The following is a 20,803-nucleotide window of genomic DNA, read 5'->3' on the forward strand; positions in this document are numbered from 1 at the left end:
ATTCCATCCAACTTCTTGTTGAGGGCTTTCAGCTCGTTCATAATGGCGGCGTCGCCCTCCCTCCCTGTAGCAGCGCCGGTGTTCCCTGCATCCTTTTTCGCGCTTTCTCGTGTCTTCACACCTCCTCCCTTGTCAGACATACCTAGAAGGTTCCAGGACACTACTGCACAAAACAGAGCTGACTTATCGCAACTCTGAACTCAAAAAACCATCAGAATATGCCCGACACTTGAGGAGCATTTGGGAAGACGCGCGTATCTTCCACTGACCTCTGACCTCCTTTGTAAGCAATTGGTCATACCAGTTAGGCCCTGATCCCAACAGCCAAACCATTCCTATGCTTTTAAACCTGTGGACCAAAAACACCACTATAAACATGAACTTGGACCGTTGCCAAGAGATGAGATTAGGGTGGTTGTGCCGTCTTTATCCTCCACACTTGCATCAGGGTGTGACATTATTTCTGTCCTTTCCTGCGGCCTTGACAGGAGGCCACTCTCTGGTAAGGGGTGCTCGCACATCCACCCTGTCAGCCACGGAAGGTCATCTGTGGACAAAGTTACAATGTGATCTGGCCTTGTCTGTGTGATCACATCTAAGGATGGGAGGGGAGTAGAGTTGGTACAGATCATTCAGCTGAGTCAGGTCATTTCAAAACATTCTGTTTATATATCAGGCAGCAATATTCAGGCACGGTGACTAAAGAGTGTTCTACAAGTTGTTAGTGATGAACATTAAGCATCAGGTATGAAAAGATCCATGGCTGGATGAACCCCCTCTTTCTGACTCGTCCTTTGAGTACAAATACCCTGGAAGGCCAGAAACAATTCATTAGCTCATGTCAGAACCAAATATTTAACACCAGGCAATGTCAACGGTGGCATCTGTCTCTCACATGGACCTATTTGCTGGGTGATGATGATGATGACAGAAAGAGAACACACACACCACTACTTCATGCCTGTCATGCTGACAAACATGTTCAGTCATTGCTGTTACCTTTTGTCACTTCTTATCAGACTTCTTTTCATCATTGTTCCTGCATGACGATCGTGGTCCTGTGGTCTGAAAGTGTAATTAGGTCTTTCTTATTGACATGCCAAAATCCTCAAATTCTTGGAGAAGTCTCAGGGTCTGGAACACCAGTCTGAGCTGTCTATCTCTGTGCCACCATGACGTCTTCATGGAAAACCTTCTGGCCTCTTCCGTGCAATGTTCATTTTCTCAAGCTCCTGTAGAAGCAGGCTTCCTTTTCTGTGAACTTTGTACATGTAGCTTGTAGTTGACATACCTTAATGCTGGATAATGTCATTTTGATTTTAATTTCACATCTCCCTACAGGCCCCCATCCCTTTGCTAAGGCTTGGGGTCTTCTGGCTGACCTCAAATATTTTGCTTGGTTATATACGGTTATGAAAACATCCCCCCGACCTCTAAAGGTCACTCATACGAAAATTATACTCGGATGAAAATAATAGCGCTTGAAATTCATAAGCCTCCTTTTAATATCTGTCTTGCTGGGGCTGTGATTGTGCGCTGGTCTTGTTGGTCTAATTAGTTTCAATAAAAATGGTGCAAAGCATCTTGCATAATGTTCACATTGTGGACTGTGCGGCTAAATGATTGGAATACTTGGAGGGGCCCTACTGTTAGTGAACCACTATTTAAAACAACATGGGCAACATACTGGGTATGTGTAACGCAAACATTTATATACTGACAAGTGCACCAGAATTTGTTCTTACAGATTGAACAACCCATTCTAAGTGCCGCTGATGACAGAAAAACGGAGTTATGCAAACATAGGAGGCCATACTACTCTACAGGTCTATTTGATTAGGCAAGAACTTCACAGAACAATAAGTTACCATAGTGATGGAGATCCAAGGTCACATATGGATTCATACTAAGCCCTTCAGTAGTAGAATACCAAAAAAATGGTACCTCTTTAAAATAAAGTTGAAGGATGTTGTGTGATATCATTGTATATACAAATGTATGGCATATGTGTACCTTGCGGTCAGGCATTGTGTGTCTGTCACACAATGGACACATTAGTGCAGCTTTTCAATGAGCTTCTGCTAAAGTTGCACAGCAACAGAAACACCATGAAAATTGTCTTTAATTACTTGGAAAGTAAATGTTACCAATAGTCATTGTTAAAGTTTTACCAGGTACATTGTATACCGCTTTAGGGTCACTGAGGATTGAAACATATTCTTTAGTCTGTGGCCATGTCTCAGATTTTTTTTAGTTTTTCTGTAGATTTTAAACTACAATCATTACATATCCAGAATGAGTGCTTTGATGTCGAAACTTTCAATGGCATTGACATGAACCAGACAGACCAACTCCTAAAGCTTTGGGGAAAATCTCAGGATCAGACAAACCAATAATTCCTGGTGGGGTATGTGGTCAGTACAGCACCTATCCAAACTTTAGGTGTTTCCCCAAGAGTTAACAGAGAGCAAGACCTACCCCAAGGTCATTAAACTGGGAACAGTGTCCTACTTCTGTGGACTAGCATAAAGACACTATAGGAGGAGTCATGTTTGGCCATACATCTACAAAAAGCACCAAAAGACACAATTATGACCATCAAGTCAACTAGGCTGCCCTTGGCTTGTCATCATTTTACAGTTGGCATCTTGAATAAGAATTCTTCCTGTAGATTTTGCCTTCACCTTTCAAATCAGGAGGGTTACCTGTCTGTTGTCAGGCTGTTTGTTGTTTTATCTGTTGTTTTATCTCTTAACCCCCATCGTCTTGGTGATGATTGGAGATGATGGTATTACAATAAGTACTGCAATGTTGAGTATGAAAGGCAGTAACATTTTTGTTTCAGATGTTCATAGTTTTTTTCTTTTGTATTGAGACTGAAAAACAAGCAGCCAGAAGGAGTGCTCTCTCTGACATACTGCTCTGGTCCAGGTACATTAACTGTCCGATACCAGCCAGTTCTCTTCTCATGCCCTATTAGAACGCTATAGGCACATTATCACAAACCACCTGACCCATGGAGGGGACACAGTGGCATTGAGAGAAAGTAGAAACTTAGCACCAAAGAATTAGAGTTAACTGCTGAAACTGCAGGTATGAAAACATGTTCGGAATGTGGTGTGGAGAATTTAACATAGTTGTGAACAAGAGGCCTGTGGTGCGGAATGTCTGGCCTGGTGTGCAGGTCAGGTGGGACCTGAACCGTTACTATGGAAATGGAACTGTGCTGACTGCTGGACAAAAGGTAATGAAAATAGCGAGCCAGCTGAAAAGGGCCTCCTGGGATGAAGCAATGTTAATGTAATCGCTTTTTGAAAACATTATAAATCCCCCACTGCGGAGGGAAACTTAACAGTTGTTTGTGGGGTGCAGAGTTCATCAAGGTCGTACAAAAGGCAGAATAGTGCTTCATTAACTGTCCAATTATTGATTTATATCACTTTCTAGTGTAGACACAAACTCAAGAAGTGCAGGTGGGCTAAGTGAACTGAAGCGACTACCTTCAAGCAGTGATTTGTAATGTTAAGAGAGCTGTCAACATTAGTTCTTACTTCTATATCATGATGTACATAGTGCTACCATCCCTTACAAAGGCCAAGCATGTGTTGGACAGGGAAGCTTCAGCTTAAATTTTGTACTATTCAGCCAAAGTGTTCAAACATCAAAATATAGAATAGAGAAACATGAAGATGTTTGAGGGAAGCTAACTTATCTCAAGAATAATGTCACCCTGTAATCTAACTGATTCCTATACTTACACTCCCTAGGTCAGAATACTTGACTATTTGTGGTGTCTGAACCCTCCATGAAGGTTTTCTGACATTCTACCCCCTCTGTGAAGGCCAAGTTCCATGGCAAACATAGCTGAGATGTGTGAAAGAGGATCGAGAGGTGACTGCACCCAGCTCTGATACCAGTTTAATGCAAGGTCAAGTGCCCATAAGCCGATTTAAAGGGTTCGGACTGAACCACAGGTGTTGTTTGTTGGCATCGGGTAACTTTTACACCTTCTTGAATGACACTCTCCTTCCTATACTGCTAGTGGAAGGGAGAGATGACCACTGGGCTCCTGTGCCGTGAATAAAAATGAACGTAAAGTCAGATCATGGAAGATGTGCCTCAGCAGACAAAAGCACCACCAACTGCAACTTGCTCTACTATGACTATTTCAACATGACTAATTTCTCTGTTTCTTTACAAGATATTTTATTTGATAGTCTCAGCTTTGGCATGGGAAGGATAGGTCGCTCAGGTGGTTTCCTAGAAAGATGACTTCAGTGTTGTATGAACTTGGCATCATTGTGATCGCGAGCCTCCTAGCAATTGTTCAGTGGTGAAAATGTTTGTGGTTGTCTAAGGAGGTTCAGGAAGGCATTAGGAAGTATCACATGACGTTTGCCTAAGAGCTCAAGGTCCGCTTCCAAAGTCAAACCGTATCTGCTGATCTGATGAAAGACACATAAAAGGTAAACCTTGGGCATAACAAGAAGATTTGGATGTTGATAGAGGTTGTCATGGTTACCAGGTGAATGAGGCTTCCTTAATAGACATGCACCTGAAGACACAGCTCAGGTAAACACACTGGTGAAACTGCGGAGCCCGTGCTTGGTGGTCCCATCTGTTGTATCAACTCTGCCTCTGATACAGCCCCACAAACAGTGTGAAAGCATTCTGCCATTGTCGCCTGCTGAGCTCGGGATGAGGTTTCAGGGATGTGACTTAAGTGGTGTGGTAAGGGTCTGAAAGCAGCCTGGCCTGCAGCCAGGCACTGTTTCCTCCAGCACCTGACCACCCTCCTAGGTGTGGAAACAGGTAAGGGGAACACTTGTACATTATGTGATCCCTAGAACAACAAACATCACACACCTCAAACATAAGCAAGGGCTCCTGACAGGCAACCAGAGGTGAGACCTCCAAGACAATAGGAGCAGCATGGACTTTACATAAACCTGTCAGCAAAAGCTGTCCTTATTGTGAGAGGTGGCAGGGTCCGTGTGGTATGCCTGCCATGGTGATTGCGTGATAACTGCTCCTGGCACACTGAAATACCACAAGCAATATTGGCTGCCCACCTCATACTTTCTGAAGTTGATGATAGCTGCTCGCTATACCAGAACATTAATAATGGCGGCAGGCAGGGCCGAGAAAGGGAGGACATTTTTCAAAGGTTAACATAGCTTCCGCTTGTCACTCCCAGGCAAAATTGCCTGCCGGTACGTGCTGCTACAGAATACCAGAGCTAGCACCTTTTGTCAGGCATGGGGTGCTTAAAATGTTTCCCAGTCAAGGTCAGTTAGCACTTTGTCAACTTGACTTTTCCTGTAACATTAGCTGTATTATCTTACAAAACAGACCCAAGGTTGGGGCTAACCTCCAACCGTCCAAGAATTCAGACAAGCGTGAGTCTCACATCCCTGGAGTGGAGTTCCTCCAGAACCAGTTGGTCGAAACGAAACTGGAATGTCAGACAACAAGAGTCACTAAAGGCTCTAAATGTTGTGGTAGGAATGAAAACAAATTTTTATGAAACCTTTTATAGCAATGCAAGTCCTGTGAGACCTTCCTTACTAGACAAATATAACAGACTTTTATAGAAATATCTTCTTGTCAGAGACCTAAGATCTAGAGGATGTAGCCAGCACGAGAGGAAGTTTTTAACCTGGAGAAATGTTGGGGACTATCAGGACGGTACTTTGGGACTATTTACTTATCACAAGAAGTGTTAAGAGTGCAAGGTCATGACCCCTCTGATTAGTCTGGTCCTCTGGACCTGGTTTATTTCACTCTAACTGGTTAAAACCTTTAGCTTGCTAACATTGATGTTTATCAATGCTTAACCTAACTTAGCAGGGATGCAGGTAATCAAACACATTGGAGATATACAATGTACCTGTACATGTATATTGAAATCTATGTACCTCCTTACTTAGACCAGCTCATATTTACAGTTTTAATGGTGCACTGGGGAGTGTTCATACTTTCAGTGGACTGCCAGAAAATCTTCCAGAGGAAAGTAAAACTAAATGACCAACATCAGCTGGAGACTACATGACCAGTATGTTGCAGATTAGATCAGCACTGACCCCCTTCTTTCAACCCAACTTCCCCCAAACATAATCCTGCTACACCTCTGCTAGTGTTACCATGTAAGTGGCTGTAATGATCAGTGAGGTGTACTCCGACTCTGATCATATTTCAGATAGATCCAGGCTTGAGATAGAGCAGATCTGGGATCACCCTGTGGTGCTAATGTGGAACACAGGAAGCCTACTCCTGTGCTGTCAATATTTACCTTTCCCCTCACAGTTTGGACAGTTTGTGAGTTTCATCTTTCCAATTACTTCCTCCTCAGCCTGACAGGGTCCCTGTATGAAGGGATGATCCTTCTCTGGCTGTTTGGCCTACAAACACCGGCAGCAGGCTTGCAGATCAAGCAATCAGACCTGAAAAACCAACCAGTTTTATAGCGAGATGCATAGATTTGGCCAGCAGTAAACTGTGGAGGGTACATGTACATTGTAGCATTACTCATTACCAGTATTTTAAAGATGCAGGCAATGACATTGCCTGCTACTTGTACATTCTCTCATTTGTCACTATATTGGGGCTATATCATGGTTTTCATGATGTTCAAGTGGTAAAAGTATATAATATTATGTCTTGACTTCTGTATGTGTTCAGTCATGGACTTTTGTACCTACATTATGGGCCTTTGCAAGCTAGGAGGTTATGTTTTACATTTGAAACTTTGGCTGACTTGCATCCTCAATCAGACCTATCTCATTTACTCCCACTTCTTCCTCAGTCTGGCAAGCAATTTTTGCTGAATATTGGATCAATACTGCAATTTTCCACACCACCTGGTTATATGGATTGGGATAAGTGCATATATATTATAAGGATCATATCCCATCAAGGGTTCTGGCAGTAGACTTGAGAGAGAGGGTGATATATGACTTAAGGACCCCAGGGGGTCACAAATGCCTTCCAAGGGGTTTTGGAATGAAAATCAAGTTTGTGGCTAATGAATTGAGTTAGTCTGCTAGCTCCCTGACACAAAGGTAATTGGACCAGTATGAGAGCTAAGTCTGAGACAAATAAATTTTCCAATTTGCCACCTAAAAGACCATCACTTAGCAAGACTTAACATTAATCAAGAATAGGAAAAAATAAAATATAATAGATATGTGTGTGTGTGTGTGTGTGTGCAACTAACTACATGTGATTTTGGCCTTACCCAGTAAAAAGAAGACACAAGGAACTAATGATAAGTAAGAAACAGAACTGATTTGTCAGACATCTGTTTTGAATGGGGTGGCTGCTGCCTACTGCCACTACTTTGCTGCCAACTTGCAAGTGTGGGGATCCATACAAGGTGTATTGGAACCAAATGTCTCTGTAGGGGAGGGCAGCGGTTTGCCACCCAGGGTGGGCCAGTCAAGGCTTTGGTGTTGGAGGTTGGACCTGAGAGCGGGGCAAGTGGACCTGGTGCAATTTCATGCTCATAGCTGGAATGTGTTGGCAGTGGACACCTGATGGTGGATTCAAAGGTGCTCATTAAAGAGTTGCCTGTAAGATTTTGATAGCTGTGGTCTGATCTCCCAGCTCTTTGAAGCTACCATTGACCAGCAGTGGATGAGAGAAGAAGAAAGGAAAGACCCCCTTGGTATATGTATTATGTATATGTATTATGTATATGTTAGACATTTCCATGCATAGATCAGGGAGTAGACCACCACCTACATGTACACAACAGAGGTCATCCAAACATGCATGGAAAAATGACACACTGTAACATCATAAACACTGTGTCTCCTTTATCAGTTATGACATTATTGGAGTTGTTGCACCCCAGGCACCTGTGGGCAGACCTCCCCACCCCTGGGGCAAATCTCCCCACCCCCACAGACTCACCTGCCAAGTCCCATCATCATCAACACAGTCTTTCCCTTTGAACTCTGCTCCATGACAAATTCCCACTATTAATTTCAGCTAGTCCCCTGCGCCTTGTCTGAAACCAAAAACACTCTTAGAGCTTTTGCCTACAAAGCAAGACAAGTTCGAAACTACAACCTTTATTGCTTCTGAAACATCAGCTGGAATATAAATTTGTCCCCATCAAATAGAACATAAAAATTGGTCCCGGGAGAGTCATACTGAGTAGGTAATGACTTGTACAAAGACTCCTCTAAAGACTCATCTAAAGTTTTCAACTCCATTTGGAAGGCTTCCAAACGTTGCCTCCTGGTTGGGTCATAACTTAACTATAAACTAACCAAGTTTAAAGTCAGGCAGAGACAGTGTTGAAGAATCCAGCCAATTTGTAGGCCTTCCTGCCGGCCAGTTCTGATCACTCATCAGGTCAGATTTCTTCTGCGTCTCCCAGAATGCCTCCTGAATATTTCATGTCACATTGCCTGAGCTGTATTACTTTGATCAGCACTGCTGCCAAGGTGTATATGTACATATGTTGAACAGTTGCATTCTGGAATACATAAGAATGCTGTAGACACCCTTTATTTTAATAGTTTGGAGGTGTAACTCTAAATCAAACGTCAATTTTAAAGGATATTAAATAATTGTTTTAATGAGTAAATGGTAGTACACAATAACAGGCATCACACCTGTCGTGTTTGGAAGATGAGGCAGAATTAGTACTGCTCTGCGTAAAATGCTGGCCTGTAACAACGTTAACTGTTCTGGAGTGAGAAGCCATCACTCTGGAGTGAGAAGCCATCACTGAACACTTTTCGTACAGACACGGCGTTTCTTTACGCCAGGCAGCGGGGAGGAAATGCTACCGCTAAGTCTACAAGTGCCACACACAGCTCGGCCTAATGTTACCGGCGCGGTATGCTCCCCCTCTAAAACGGAGTATTGGCAAGCACATGCAAAAACAGTCACCTGTCCCGAAGGCCACACAGGCAGCAAGTGCTTCATATTTGTGTTTGCTTTTCCATAATGTTTATGGGCGGTATCACTGCAAAGACGTGCTGTAAACTTAACAGGAGCCTGTTACACGTCTGTAAATCAATGTCCCAGTCACCAGGATCACACGTTTGACAAAATAACCACTGCTTCGTCCCTCCCACTCTCCAGCTCCCATGTATCATTAGCAAGCCCATTTCTATGACAGCCATTCAGTGACCATTGTTAGCACAGGTGAGGTGGTCCTCACCTTTAGATCCCAGCTGAAACTTAACCTGTCCGGCACAACAAACAGCCCGGCACCTCTGTGTGTGGTAAGGTTGGGAGTCAAAGGGACGACAAGATGACCCCTTTTAAGGGGAGCCCCCGCTTTGCTTACATTGGGACAATTGTAAAGGCAAACAATTGCCAGGTAAATCCAACAAAGTGCCACTTGCTGTGTACCTACCTGTCCAATATGTCAACTTAGCAAAGCAAGATGCTCTAATATATAAACTCTACCAAGTTCTTGTCTCAATAGCATATAGAAAAGAATGTCAGTTTGACAGAACTTTGATAGTTAGCAGCAAAGGAGAGAAAACATTTTTCAATGGACTGAAATCCCACAACAAAGCTCAGGTCCTCTTTGAAGTGAGTCCAGCCTCCCGGGAAGCTTCCTCTGAAGAGGTGATGATAGTCTTGACCATGGGTCTCCTGTCATGCTAGGTGAAGAAGTACTTTGAGATTTAATCAGGCATGTACAGACAGCTCAGGTTGTTTTCTGCAGGTGTTGGCAAAGACAATAGTTGGCAGGTGTCGCTGACAGCACACCTGTCAACATGCTGGACATGAGTCTGCTTCCTGTCAGAACTTAAACTTCCAGTTAGTGTTTCTTGTGAAGACTCTTACTTGTAAGCTTTACACATGACTTTGCCAGGTAGGAAGCACAGGGGATGCATAATTTAAAGCTGAACTGCACATGACCAAGCTAGCTTTCTCACAAGGTTATCGTTTTGCCCAACAATGCCAGGAATGTTGTATTCGCCATAGCTTCATCTACCCTTGAATGGCGGAACATGAAAGGATAGAATCTATCTACATTTCAGCATAATTTCCTTTGTATGACTGAAACGGAGCTCAAGGATAAAACGTCTCGCAACATTATCCCTCTTCATGGTAGATTAGCAGTGAAATAAAGGAGTATAATTGCTTCGCCTAATGGCCTCCCTAAAAGTTGCAAAACTTGTATGATGCCCCTCTTAGCAGTGTAAGTTATAAGAGAGATCAGCTGACAATCATCCCTTTTAGTATGATTTTATATCACTTATTTTGTGCAGAAAGCTAACGTAAGAGCTTGACCTGTATAGTATAGGAAACTAGGTCATCTCCAATGTTTGTGTCACTCCTGAGTGAGTTTATAACAGCACTAATTGAAGGGTTTTCCTGCTGAGTCTGTGTGCAGCAGGACTTTGCTGGATGCGCTCCAGTTAGACTGGAGTTGAAGTTTGAACAGGTGGATCGCAGGAGATCTGTGCTGACCTCATTTCTGCTTTGTGTTACCTGGTATGAAGTCATCCCAGCAGAAATGGTAGCCTTGGGTTTGGGTTAGGAGAGGCATCTTATTTTACTGTCATCTTTTCATGAGGCAGGCACACTTGTTTTAACCTCAGTTTTACAATGCATTAAAGATGCACAATAGTATTAGAGAAATCTTACCATAGCAAGCCATTTGGGTACATCCAACTAGGGTTGAACATGGTATCTCATACTAGCCACCCACTTTTGTATTAGATTAGCCTTATGAAAATGTAGTTGACATGTACTTACTTAAGTTAGTAGATGCCATACTTTGTACACTGTACAATTGTTGCGCAATAAAGTTATCTTATTTTAGAAATATTATCTTGGACAACAATTCTGGTGGACCAGTTTTGCTTGCTCATGCTTCTGTGTTTGGATTAATTGCCTTTGTAAAAGTACCACTAATTTTCTTTCTAAAAAATACCATTAATTTTCTTTCTAAGGAAAATTAAAATGATATCAAATTATCTTGACTGAATAATTGATATAATGTGTGATAAATGATACACAATATCAGAATCTTTTTAAAGTTCAATTATTCTTCTATCTTCCATCTGCAGTGACCTGAGCCATAACCACATACAAGTTGTGACGAAGAAAACATTCAAGGGGGCAAACAAAATGAAGAACTTGTAAGTATCTTTTATCATTTCAATTTTATTATACAGTTATAAACCCTGAAGAATGTGCTTAAATTTCAACAGAGACTTTGGCATGAGTACATTTAACATGAGAAATTGATGTATGTGTATTTACAACTGTAATGTTGTGTATGTATATGCATATGTACCTTGTTTGGAACTGCTCTACAACACAGCTCAAACAATTTTTCTAATGACCACCTGCAAATGTAACATTCCTGTTTTGTAGGCAACTTGACAACAACAGACTCTCATGTATTGAGGATGGAGCTCTGAGGGGAATGAAGGAAATGCAAGTTCTGTAAGTAGTAATTAACTTCATCTGTAATATACATGTACAAACCCATTTTGCTGCTTTTAAAGCAGACTTGGTAATTCTAATGTCTAATTTTACAATGTGTTAAGACATTGTGAGCTGCATCATCTGTAGAATATGCTAGTGCAAATGGCCCTTAGCTATTGTGTATATGTATGTCTGTCTTGCTTGCTTGAAGATGTATTATGTAATTTTAAAAAAATCTAATGACCTAAGCTACTGTTCAGTAAGCACTAGACATTTAACTTTGACATTTGTGTTTGTCTTTTTTTCCCAACAGAACATTAAACAGCAACAATCTGACAACCCTGTCCCCTGGAACGATTGGCCAGATGCCGAAACTTAGGACCTTGTGAGTTCTCAGACTGTACACTGTAGCTATGGTTTCAGTTATTAGGTTACTTTGTAAGTCATAATACATGTATGTTGTAATCTCTCTTTAACTTGTCAACATTATCCAATTTACAGTATTTTCCACTTCATAGTTGTATTCTGTTCTGCAGCATTGACATGTTGTAACTCTTGTCCAGTGTGCTGGATTGTCACATAACTTCTGGAATTTGAATGGGAAAATGCACACAGAAATTTACAATTATGAATAAAACAAGAAATTCACATTTTATATATTTCACTCAGGTATGAGATCTCAGATATTTTTGGTTAAAGCATGAGAACATATGCCTTTCCTGAAGCCAGATGGCGAACAATGAGCTGATCTGTGAAGGGCTGATGGGGCCTGCTCTCCTCTAACCAGTGAAGGGTTGCTTGTGATGTAGTCAGGCTAATGAGAACTGCGCTCTTCCTTGCAGCCGGATCGCGAATAATGAGCTGATCTGTGACTGTCACCTGTCGTGGCTGGCGGAGTGGCTGCGCATGAGACCGAGGCTGGGGCTGTTCACGCGCTGTGCCGCCCCGGCGCTGCTGTCCAACGTGCACGTCGCTGAGCTCCAGAGAAACGAGTTCCTCTGCAACGGTTAGTAACAACTTAGTTTTCTGTGTGAGGCTTAAAAAGTCTACTTAAGAAAAGTATGGTCCATGATAATTTTCTTGAAGCTCCATACTTTTCCAGATGGACCCCATCAATAACAGGTTGAATGATGGAAAATGTTTTTTACCCCACCACTGGCCTAGCCCCCCCCCCACAAATTTGATTGTGAATTGTCAGGGAGTAACTGAAGCCTAACTGAACCCACTGAGTCCTGAGACTTGTCATAAGGTAACACAAAGAAGGAATCTCCCAGCTCTAACCTCCTGTGCTTTCTTGTTGCGGTTGACTGGCCATCCCTTTTACTTGCCTGTGTTTGGCAGGTATTAAAACTGTTGTTATCAGTGATATGTTAGCAGACTGAGCTGGCATGACCACTGAGTTACAAGCTCCAGTCTGACCTACGACCTTCTGACTTCAAACCTGATGTCCTTGAATTACACCCTGCAATAAGTGAAAGTGAATACCATGCACTGGAGTACTCAGTGAAAAGTGAAAGTGAATTACACAGTGCATGTAGAGACATGAAATGGACTTCAGGTTTCTGCATAAACAACATCATATTGACCCCTGGGACCCAGAGGAATTGAAGTATTCCAAAATAACTGTATTAAACTGAAACAGTAGTCCTGACAAGGGAATTTGTCCCCCTCCTGGGCTTTTCCTACAGTGTGGTCTGCCCAGAATTGACAGGGTTTGGTAGAGAAGAATTCCCACTGGCCTGGCCTGTGCTACATGAACCACCTGAAGGTGTGGGAAGGATTGGAAATTATAATCAAGTGTGACAAATGAGACAAATGTGTCCCACCCCCTCTTAATGCTTCATTTTGGGAATACAGTATAACATTACATGTAAGCCAGGCAAATTGAAACAACCTTCTTGTCCATTGCATTGGTGTGGAAAGCAGGTTTTGTTAAAGCACAGATGTGTAAATTTCTCAGCCATGAAAGCCTTTAGTTTTTGACTGTCAGCCAGACCAGTGGGAGTAACTGCTGGGAGGCTCTACTCAGCATGATTTCTTTCATAGCTCAAATTCAACATCTTCATGGGATGACCTACATTAGCTGACAAGTTGTTAAGATAAACATTCAGATTTTCAAGAATCTAATCTTTTGGGGCTCTTTTAATTTCCTATACCATTCCTGAGCTTAGAAATATAACGCTCATCATGCACAGCAAAGATCTACAGTAACTGACCCATGTTGTCAGCTTCACTGTGGCAGTTCTTACATGTCTGTCTGTCTGCTGCTCTGAGTAGAAAGCAGAGCTTCACAGTTTTCTATTCTGTGTGTAAATTGAAATTGAAACTTTGGCATTTCCATCTGTCTACACCTGCCTGAACTACCTGAGGAAGCCCTGCGAGTTGTATGGTTCTTCAAGGAACAATGGTGGGCATCCTTATTAAAACTGCTGGTGTAAATCCAATTACATAAACGATTTGTCTCCCGTAAGTTGTACCAGCCCAGGGGCAGGTTGGTAGAGAAGGCGCTGAAGGGGAGGTGTTTATCACTCAGCCTTGTGTCAGCTGATTTATGTTGGAAGCACTGGGGTCAGGAGGTGCCCAATTACTTTACTAAGGAATGATGGATCTTCAACTTGGGGCTGCCTGATTGGAAAGCCACTTCAGTGGTAGTGCACTCAGGGGAATGGCTGACAAGATTGCATTTTCAGTTCATCAGAAACTTGGGAGCTTTTAAAGATTGTCCAGTATTCATCTTTTTTTGTGATTAAACTAGGCTCCTAATGCTATTGAAGAGGGGGAGCAGACAGTGATTTAGAGACACACTCTGAGGCTTATGCACTTCCTCTGCATAACTTTATTGCCATTTTCAGTCCCTTGAAAGAAAATCTACAAAACATGGGCTCACATTCATGTACAACAAAATTTTTGTACACAAACAGCTGAAGTGTGGAGGCCATGAAGATATTTCATCTTCAGTCTTTGCCAAGCTGCTGCAAGTTTTGGAAGGTTTCTGATGTAGAGTTGAAAAGTGAACATGAACTGCCCCTGCTCTGATATACAGGAAAGGTTATATTTTGGACAGTGACAAAACAGAAAATGATGGGAACCCTGATTGGAGATGATTCTTTGGGGTTATGAGGGCGGGAGGGCCAGTTGTTTGAGTAGAGGTGATCAGGAGTGGGAGGGGTGCAGGGCTCAGCTGTGGTACAGCCAATGATGGGTGCAGCAGGTGTGCAGGAAAGAGGGTCTGCATGGGGGGATCCTGGCAATGCTTTATGGTAAATTTAGCAAGGTTGGCAACACTTACATTAAATTCAGGAGGACCAGCACTGCTTAATGGTAAATTGACTTGTTCTTGTGAAAGGTTTTGGTAACAAGTTCATTGGATTAAACTAGCTGGCTGCACTTCAGGAAAAAAGGCATGCAGACCCTCAGGGAATGCAGGTTCAGCCAGACTGGAGCAGTGAGGTCATGTCTGTGCCTCCGTCCAAGGTTGCCAAAACCACAGACAAAAGTCATCACTTATAACTTGATGATGGGATTGGAAATACTGATAATTAGAGCGGTGGGCAAAGTGGGTGGGATAACCACAACCAAACTAAAATAGATGTCCAAAAGAGATGATGGCAAAATTGATAATTCAAAGCTATTAGTGATAGGGTATGGAACATTTAAATATCCTACAAATGTTGTTGACCTTTTACTACCATGTGCCCTTAAGTAGGATGGTTTTAATATTACTGATGTTCTTTAATTCTAAAGATAGGTTACCATGTAGTAGGATCCTATGTTTTGATCCTGTGTCTGATACATCAGAGTCAGAATCACAGCTGTACTGTCATGCTACTGCAGTGGTGGCTTCATAACGTTGACCCCAATTTTCCTCCTCATCCAGCTGTGAGGTCATATTTCCCTGTCACTCCATAAAGGTCATCTCCATGTCACAAATTGCTCCATAATTCTCTGGTCTGACAGTGATGTGATGTCCATGAGTTATCACTCTTATAGTGAGGTCAAAAATTAGGTGATGCAGGTTCTTTGCATGGAAAAATGACATTGTTTAACTTAAAATTTATCATTTAGTGAAGTAGTAAAAACTCAGCTGCCTTGCTTATGTTCAGTATGCATTCAATGCTTGGCATGCTATCTGGACATACATTTGTTAACCATTGTTTATAGATATTTTTGTTTTTAATATTCATGATATTGTTGTTTTGAACTTCATCCACAACTATTGCGGTTTGATTATGATGATGTTCAGTAAATATGAGAATTAACAGTGAATGATATCAAATTACATGTTCCATGTCCTTGGTGACATACTGTAATAGGATATAACATGCTTCAGCCAACCCCCAAGGTCAGACAAAAGGAACTTCATCCTTGGGAAAGCATTCATAACATTTACCCTTATATTACTGGTACAAACATGGTTTTGCCCTGAAGTAGCTCCCAGCAGTACTACAGCACTACATTCTTCCTTGTCAGCAAAGACATTAAGTTTTCTATTGTCCACTCAGGTGACATCAAACAATATTCTAATTTTGAGAAGAATAATTTTAGGTAATTAGAAGAAATATTTGATGAAAAGAAGAAAGTTGACCAGCTTTTTAAAAGCCTGTACATGCTGGGAGACAAAGTTAGCTCAGTAACAAACTTTCTGAAGGAAATTCTTAACATGTAAATCTCAGTGGGCAATTCTATTTAGGTCAGGCAGAGCCAGTGGGAGACTGAATCTCTGGATAACTCTCTCTGACTGTAGGACAGGCTGGAGGGTACAGGTCAGATTAGGATGAAAAGAGGTTAATGCCCTCTCACAATAAATCTACTTGAAATCAACAGGGCACAAAATGACATGAAACTGAACAGTTTTAACAGCTGGAAGTTACTTTCTTAGTTTTGTCCAATTTGTGCCCTCATGTAACCCTATCTATCCCTGTTTCCTTTTTTTTCAGGAAAAAAAAATTGTTAGATTTACTACCTAGCTAGGCAGACATTGTCTAAGGTTATATGACATTATACTACTGGTACTTGCTCTTGGCCGTTTGAGACCAGAAGCGGTGTTGGTTGTCCCACACTGAGGCTCAAGGACAAGTTATGCTCCAGATGGTTTGAAAGGATATTTACAGAAGTGTGCCTTAAGTACATATTTGCCCTTCACCTTTCCGCCAGGTGGGCTGGACACACCTGTTTTTTTTTCAGGTGATTTCTGGAGTTCTGGTCGGGTTATTCTCAATACAAAACAGTTCAGATCTACAGAAGACAGTAATGTTGTGTAAGAAGGTCTTTAAAATACAGTCTTAATCCAGATGCAGACATATATTCTTCCAAGTACTTGCATTGCTCTGTTTAATACTGTACACATCTGTCTGGGGAAAGGCAATGAAAAAATTTTAAAAGAAGGACAAAAATGTTTTGCTTTAAATGTTTAATAAAATTAAATAGAAGTGACATAGTATGCCCAGAAAATGGTTCACATAACAATGTTGTTGACATTGAACTGAAAACAACTTGACTGCAGCTTTTGAAGGTGAAAATTTTTCTGGAACAAAACGAGGGCTGTTTGCAGACACCTTAACAGGTGTACACATGGATTTTGTCTTGTTTGCCCTTAAAGATAAGGTACTTTGACTTGGTCATAAAATGTAAACTTTATACAGCAGGGGTCACGTATGAGTTGATTGTTTTTGTACATCAGCACAGTTGATTGTTTGTACTTGAACACCTGACACTTTACATAATACCTGCACAGGTGTGTAAGACTCTATCTAAGCAGACTGCAAACATACTAAATTTATCCAAAAACATGTGTAACTTGTAAATTTGCGTAGTTGTGACGACCCTTTGTCAATAGGCTCATTTTGTGTTGCATGTTGACTTGGTTTGTTTGTTTTATTTTGTGGGTAAGTCAGTGGCACAGGTGTGTTGGTATTACATAGAGGAGGTGTTCAGACTCCATTTATAACCCACGGCCAATGTGCAGAGAATCATGGGTTGCTTATAACACACCTGGGCATATTTGTCTTTAATTTACCTGTACAATAATCGCACAGGTGTGGGAACACTCCAACTCCCAAACCACGTAACCTCGCATGTATAGGAGATGCTTGGTCACAATTGTTTACATTCTCATCCTCCTTTTTCTCTCCAGTTTGCTTAGATGATTTTCTCATTGACGTCATTCAGGCACCCTGGGGGGGTGCATAGTTGATGCCATGTGAAAGCACATGTTTTGGTTCTTTTTTCTCAACAATGTGCAAGTGGCATGCATGAGTGAAAAAAAAAGTCAAAGGGAAAGTGAATGTCATCAAGATAACTCTCCCACAGGTCTCACCTTGTCCGTTTCCTGCCAGGTGGGGTGGGGTGTGTATGGGAGGGTCTTACACTACCAAATCCAGAATGGGTGAAAAAGCACTGGCCATGGGTTTTTTTGCGTAAATCTGCGTACTTTTCTGGGAATCTGGGTGAATTTCCAAGGTGCCATTTGCTATTGTTTCCATGTAAATATACTGGGTGAAAATGAAAATTGCACCTATATGACAAAACGGTGAATTCCGGGTGAATTCAAGGTTTCACCCATTGTAAAACAAACAGCAATTTACTAGTGCTAAGATGACTAGTACGCTGGCTGTTTTTCATGGGTTGAATATTGAGCTGACCGCTAATGGCACTCGTGTGCTGGCACTCGTTGTTCTCTACGTAGTTATGTTCTCCTACCTTTCCGGACCTGTGCCAATCCCATGGCTGTTTACTAGTACATGTATGAGGAATATGTGTCTGGCTGCAGCAATACACGGGAACAAGAAGGTAAAATACAAGATTTTAAACCTTCTTGGTGGAAACCACTTCAAAAAGTTGACTTGGGCCGTTGGGGCCAAGTTGACTGGGCCGAGTTGGTAATGGTCTTGAGTCTTCCGACATTCATATAAATTGATTTCATTTCAATCGCGGTTTTGAAATTGTAAGATAAGTTTGAAAGTCATTCACTGTTGACAATAATATTGTGTCTGACTTTGGGGGTACCAAGGACGTTCAACACAAGTGTTGTGAACGTCCTTGGGGGTACATAATGAAATGCTGCTACAGGACCATTCATAATGTTGTCATTGGAATGGTAATTTGCATACAGGAACAATAGCCTTTCATATATGTTGTCATTGGAATGTTGAATTTGCATACAGGAACAATAGCCTTTCGCACCTTGACCTGCATGACAATATGAATAAATTACAGCTTCTCCAAAAGTGGTGAACGTTTTGATGAGGATTTTCAAAGTGAAAATCATATTTTTTTGGCAATTTATAATACAGAGTGCAATTTTTGGCAATTTTTAACCCATGATTTGGGAGTAACCTAACTCATGTTGCGATTCTTATGTGGTATACGCCACAAATTGAATTTCAAGACATTGGCAATGAATCAGGCTCCATCATAAGATTGTAAACTCCACTTGACTGAAAAATGTATCGAAGGGATATCGCCCCGGGTCAGTGTTTGGTTCATACTATAATTATAGGGTTGAACGTCCTATGTGTAGATCAATCTATGCAAAGAACACAGAATCCAAGGCAACACAGGGTGGTAAAGCTTGTAAATTCATTTCAACCATGGAGGTTCTTCCACTTTACTGTTAACATGTGTTTACATGTACTTTGGAGTTGTGAGGATTTTCAACCGACTAGGTAACAAATCTTCAAAATCCAGTACTCACTCAAAGACTGCCAGTCAGCACTGCGACATTATGAGGCATGTGCCTGTGCAGTTTATGACACCTATTACCAGAGGTGTTCAATAAGATGTTCATTTCAATAAGATGGGTGAATCTGGGTGAATTTTCCATTGTAATCGGGTGCAAAGTAAACACTGGAAAATTCACCCATTCCTTGCATAATCTGGTCATAATGCACAAAATTTCACCCATTGCAAAGAAAACAACAAATGGGTGATTTTTATTGAGAACAATGGAAATCACCCAAAAGTACGCAGATTCCCGCAAAAAAACCCATGGCCAGTGCTTATTCACCCATTCTGGATTTGGTAGTGTTACAGGTGTTTCCAGAACTACAAACATTTATGCTGCTATGCAAATGTTGGTTAGTAATGACATCTAAGGTAAACCGGATGGTATGTGAGTTGGACAGTGATACACTTTATGTACTGCTGTTTACCTTTCCAAGCCCATGACTCAGGTGTTCAGACAATACAATATGATATGTTTGTTTTCTGTGAAATGCTTGTGCTTGATGTGGGTGTCATGGGAGCTTACAACCATCCCAAAAGAAGTCTATAAATAGGTACAGATCAGTCTGATATAATTTCACATTATAGATGACTCTACAGTTGAAACATTCTGTGCTGTAAAAGCTGTTTTGCTTCCTGTTGTTTCCTCCTGACTGCAGTACATGGCTGTGCTGGTCTCCACAAAGGCGCCGTTTGTAAGTGATACAACTGGTCATCCTGCCCCCCTCCCATCAGAGTGGGATGACCCTTTGTGTCCTTGTAAACATTTCTGTCTGTGGCATGTTGCTTTCTGTCTTGTGTAGTTTTTATTTACTCAAACTACTGCACAATAGTCATGCTTCTCCATACCTGAGTAATAACACTGACCAATTAGTTAGGCATGGGCTTGATCAGCCAACCAGTGGCACTAATATAACCTGTCAGCCTCGGAGTGACCCATGCCTCCAGCAATTCAAGAGACACTGCTTTCACTACCAGACCAGGTTGTTCAGACCTCAAGCTGAATTATCATAGGATGATCCCTTACAAATGAAGTCTTGCTCATATCTGTGACATGTGGTTTTGATGCATTCAACACTTAAATTAGAACCTTAATAAGTTTACCATGGCTGTACATACAATGTATAACCAGCAATAAAATGACTGAATATCAACATTTGCATGTAACTGCAGCTAGCCAACAAGCTTCATGGCATTGTGACACGTTGAAGACATTAAGAAGAGCCTGTAGAAAACTGACTAAAGCTACAGACTGAAGTGTTTGCCATGATTACATGTGTATCCCCTCCCCGTTTGAGCCAGTGTGTAAAAAGTTTGCGTAAAAAAATATAATGTTGTGAAACTGCCTACCTGACTGCTAGCCTTTGTTCCAGGTGTGGAGGACCACCTGCCTAAGGAGTGTGTAGTTAACGAGATGTGTCCTGAGCTGTGCAGCTGTGCTGGCGGGATTGTGGACTGTAGAGACAAGGGTCTCCTGGGCATCCCCAACGACATCCCTGCCACTGCTACAGAACTGTAAGGGATTTATTTCTGTCAATTTGATTCCTGGCTATACAAATTTTGTGCTCTTGGGATAGGCACTGTACAAATGTACATGAGCTTTTCTCACTCCAGTTCATAAGGGAATTAATTTGTCAGTTAAAACTGTTTAGATACTGAGCCTGTCCAA

General features: G+C 41.7%; 2 protein-coding genes across 4 annotated transcripts in view; one reads left to right on the forward strand and one right to left on the reverse strand.

The window, feature by feature from the left end:
• The window catches only part of LOC109478478 (slit homolog 2 protein-like), a 76,998-nt gene that overhangs the window by 25,976 nt on the left and 30,219 nt on the right, over positions 1-20,803 (forward strand). The window contains 5 exon segments of the mRNA XM_019780015.1: positions 11,049-11,120; positions 11,359-11,430; positions 11,726-11,797; positions 12,255-12,418; positions 20,508-20,649. Coding sequence (XP_019635574.1) covers positions 11,049-11,120; positions 11,359-11,430; positions 11,726-11,797; positions 12,255-12,418; positions 20,508-20,649 — 522 coding nt within the window.
• The window catches only part of LOC109478481 (zinc finger CCHC domain-containing protein 4-like), an 81,023-nt gene that overhangs the window by 17,659 nt on the left and 42,561 nt on the right, over positions 1-20,803 (reverse strand). The window contains exon 14 of one of the 3 annotated variants that reach the window (XM_019780036.1): positions 20,577-20,647. The exons of the other annotated variants lie outside the window; for them this stretch is intronic. Within the exon in view, the coding sequence (XP_019635595.1) occupies positions 20,640-20,647 (8 nt within the window). The 3' untranslated portion in view covers positions 20,577-20,639. Of the gene's footprint in view, positions 1-20,576; positions 20,648-20,803 lie in introns of those variants that run through there. 3 annotated transcript variants of the gene reach the window in all.

This window comes from Branchiostoma belcheri, unplaced genomic scaffold (genome assembly GCF_001625305.1).
Source record: "Branchiostoma belcheri isolate BF01 breed outbred unplaced genomic scaffold, Haploidv18h27 scaffold44, whole genome shotgun sequence".
Classification (NCBI taxonomy): Eukaryota; Metazoa; Chordata; class Leptocardii; order Amphioxiformes; family Branchiostomatidae; genus Branchiostoma; species Branchiostoma belcheri.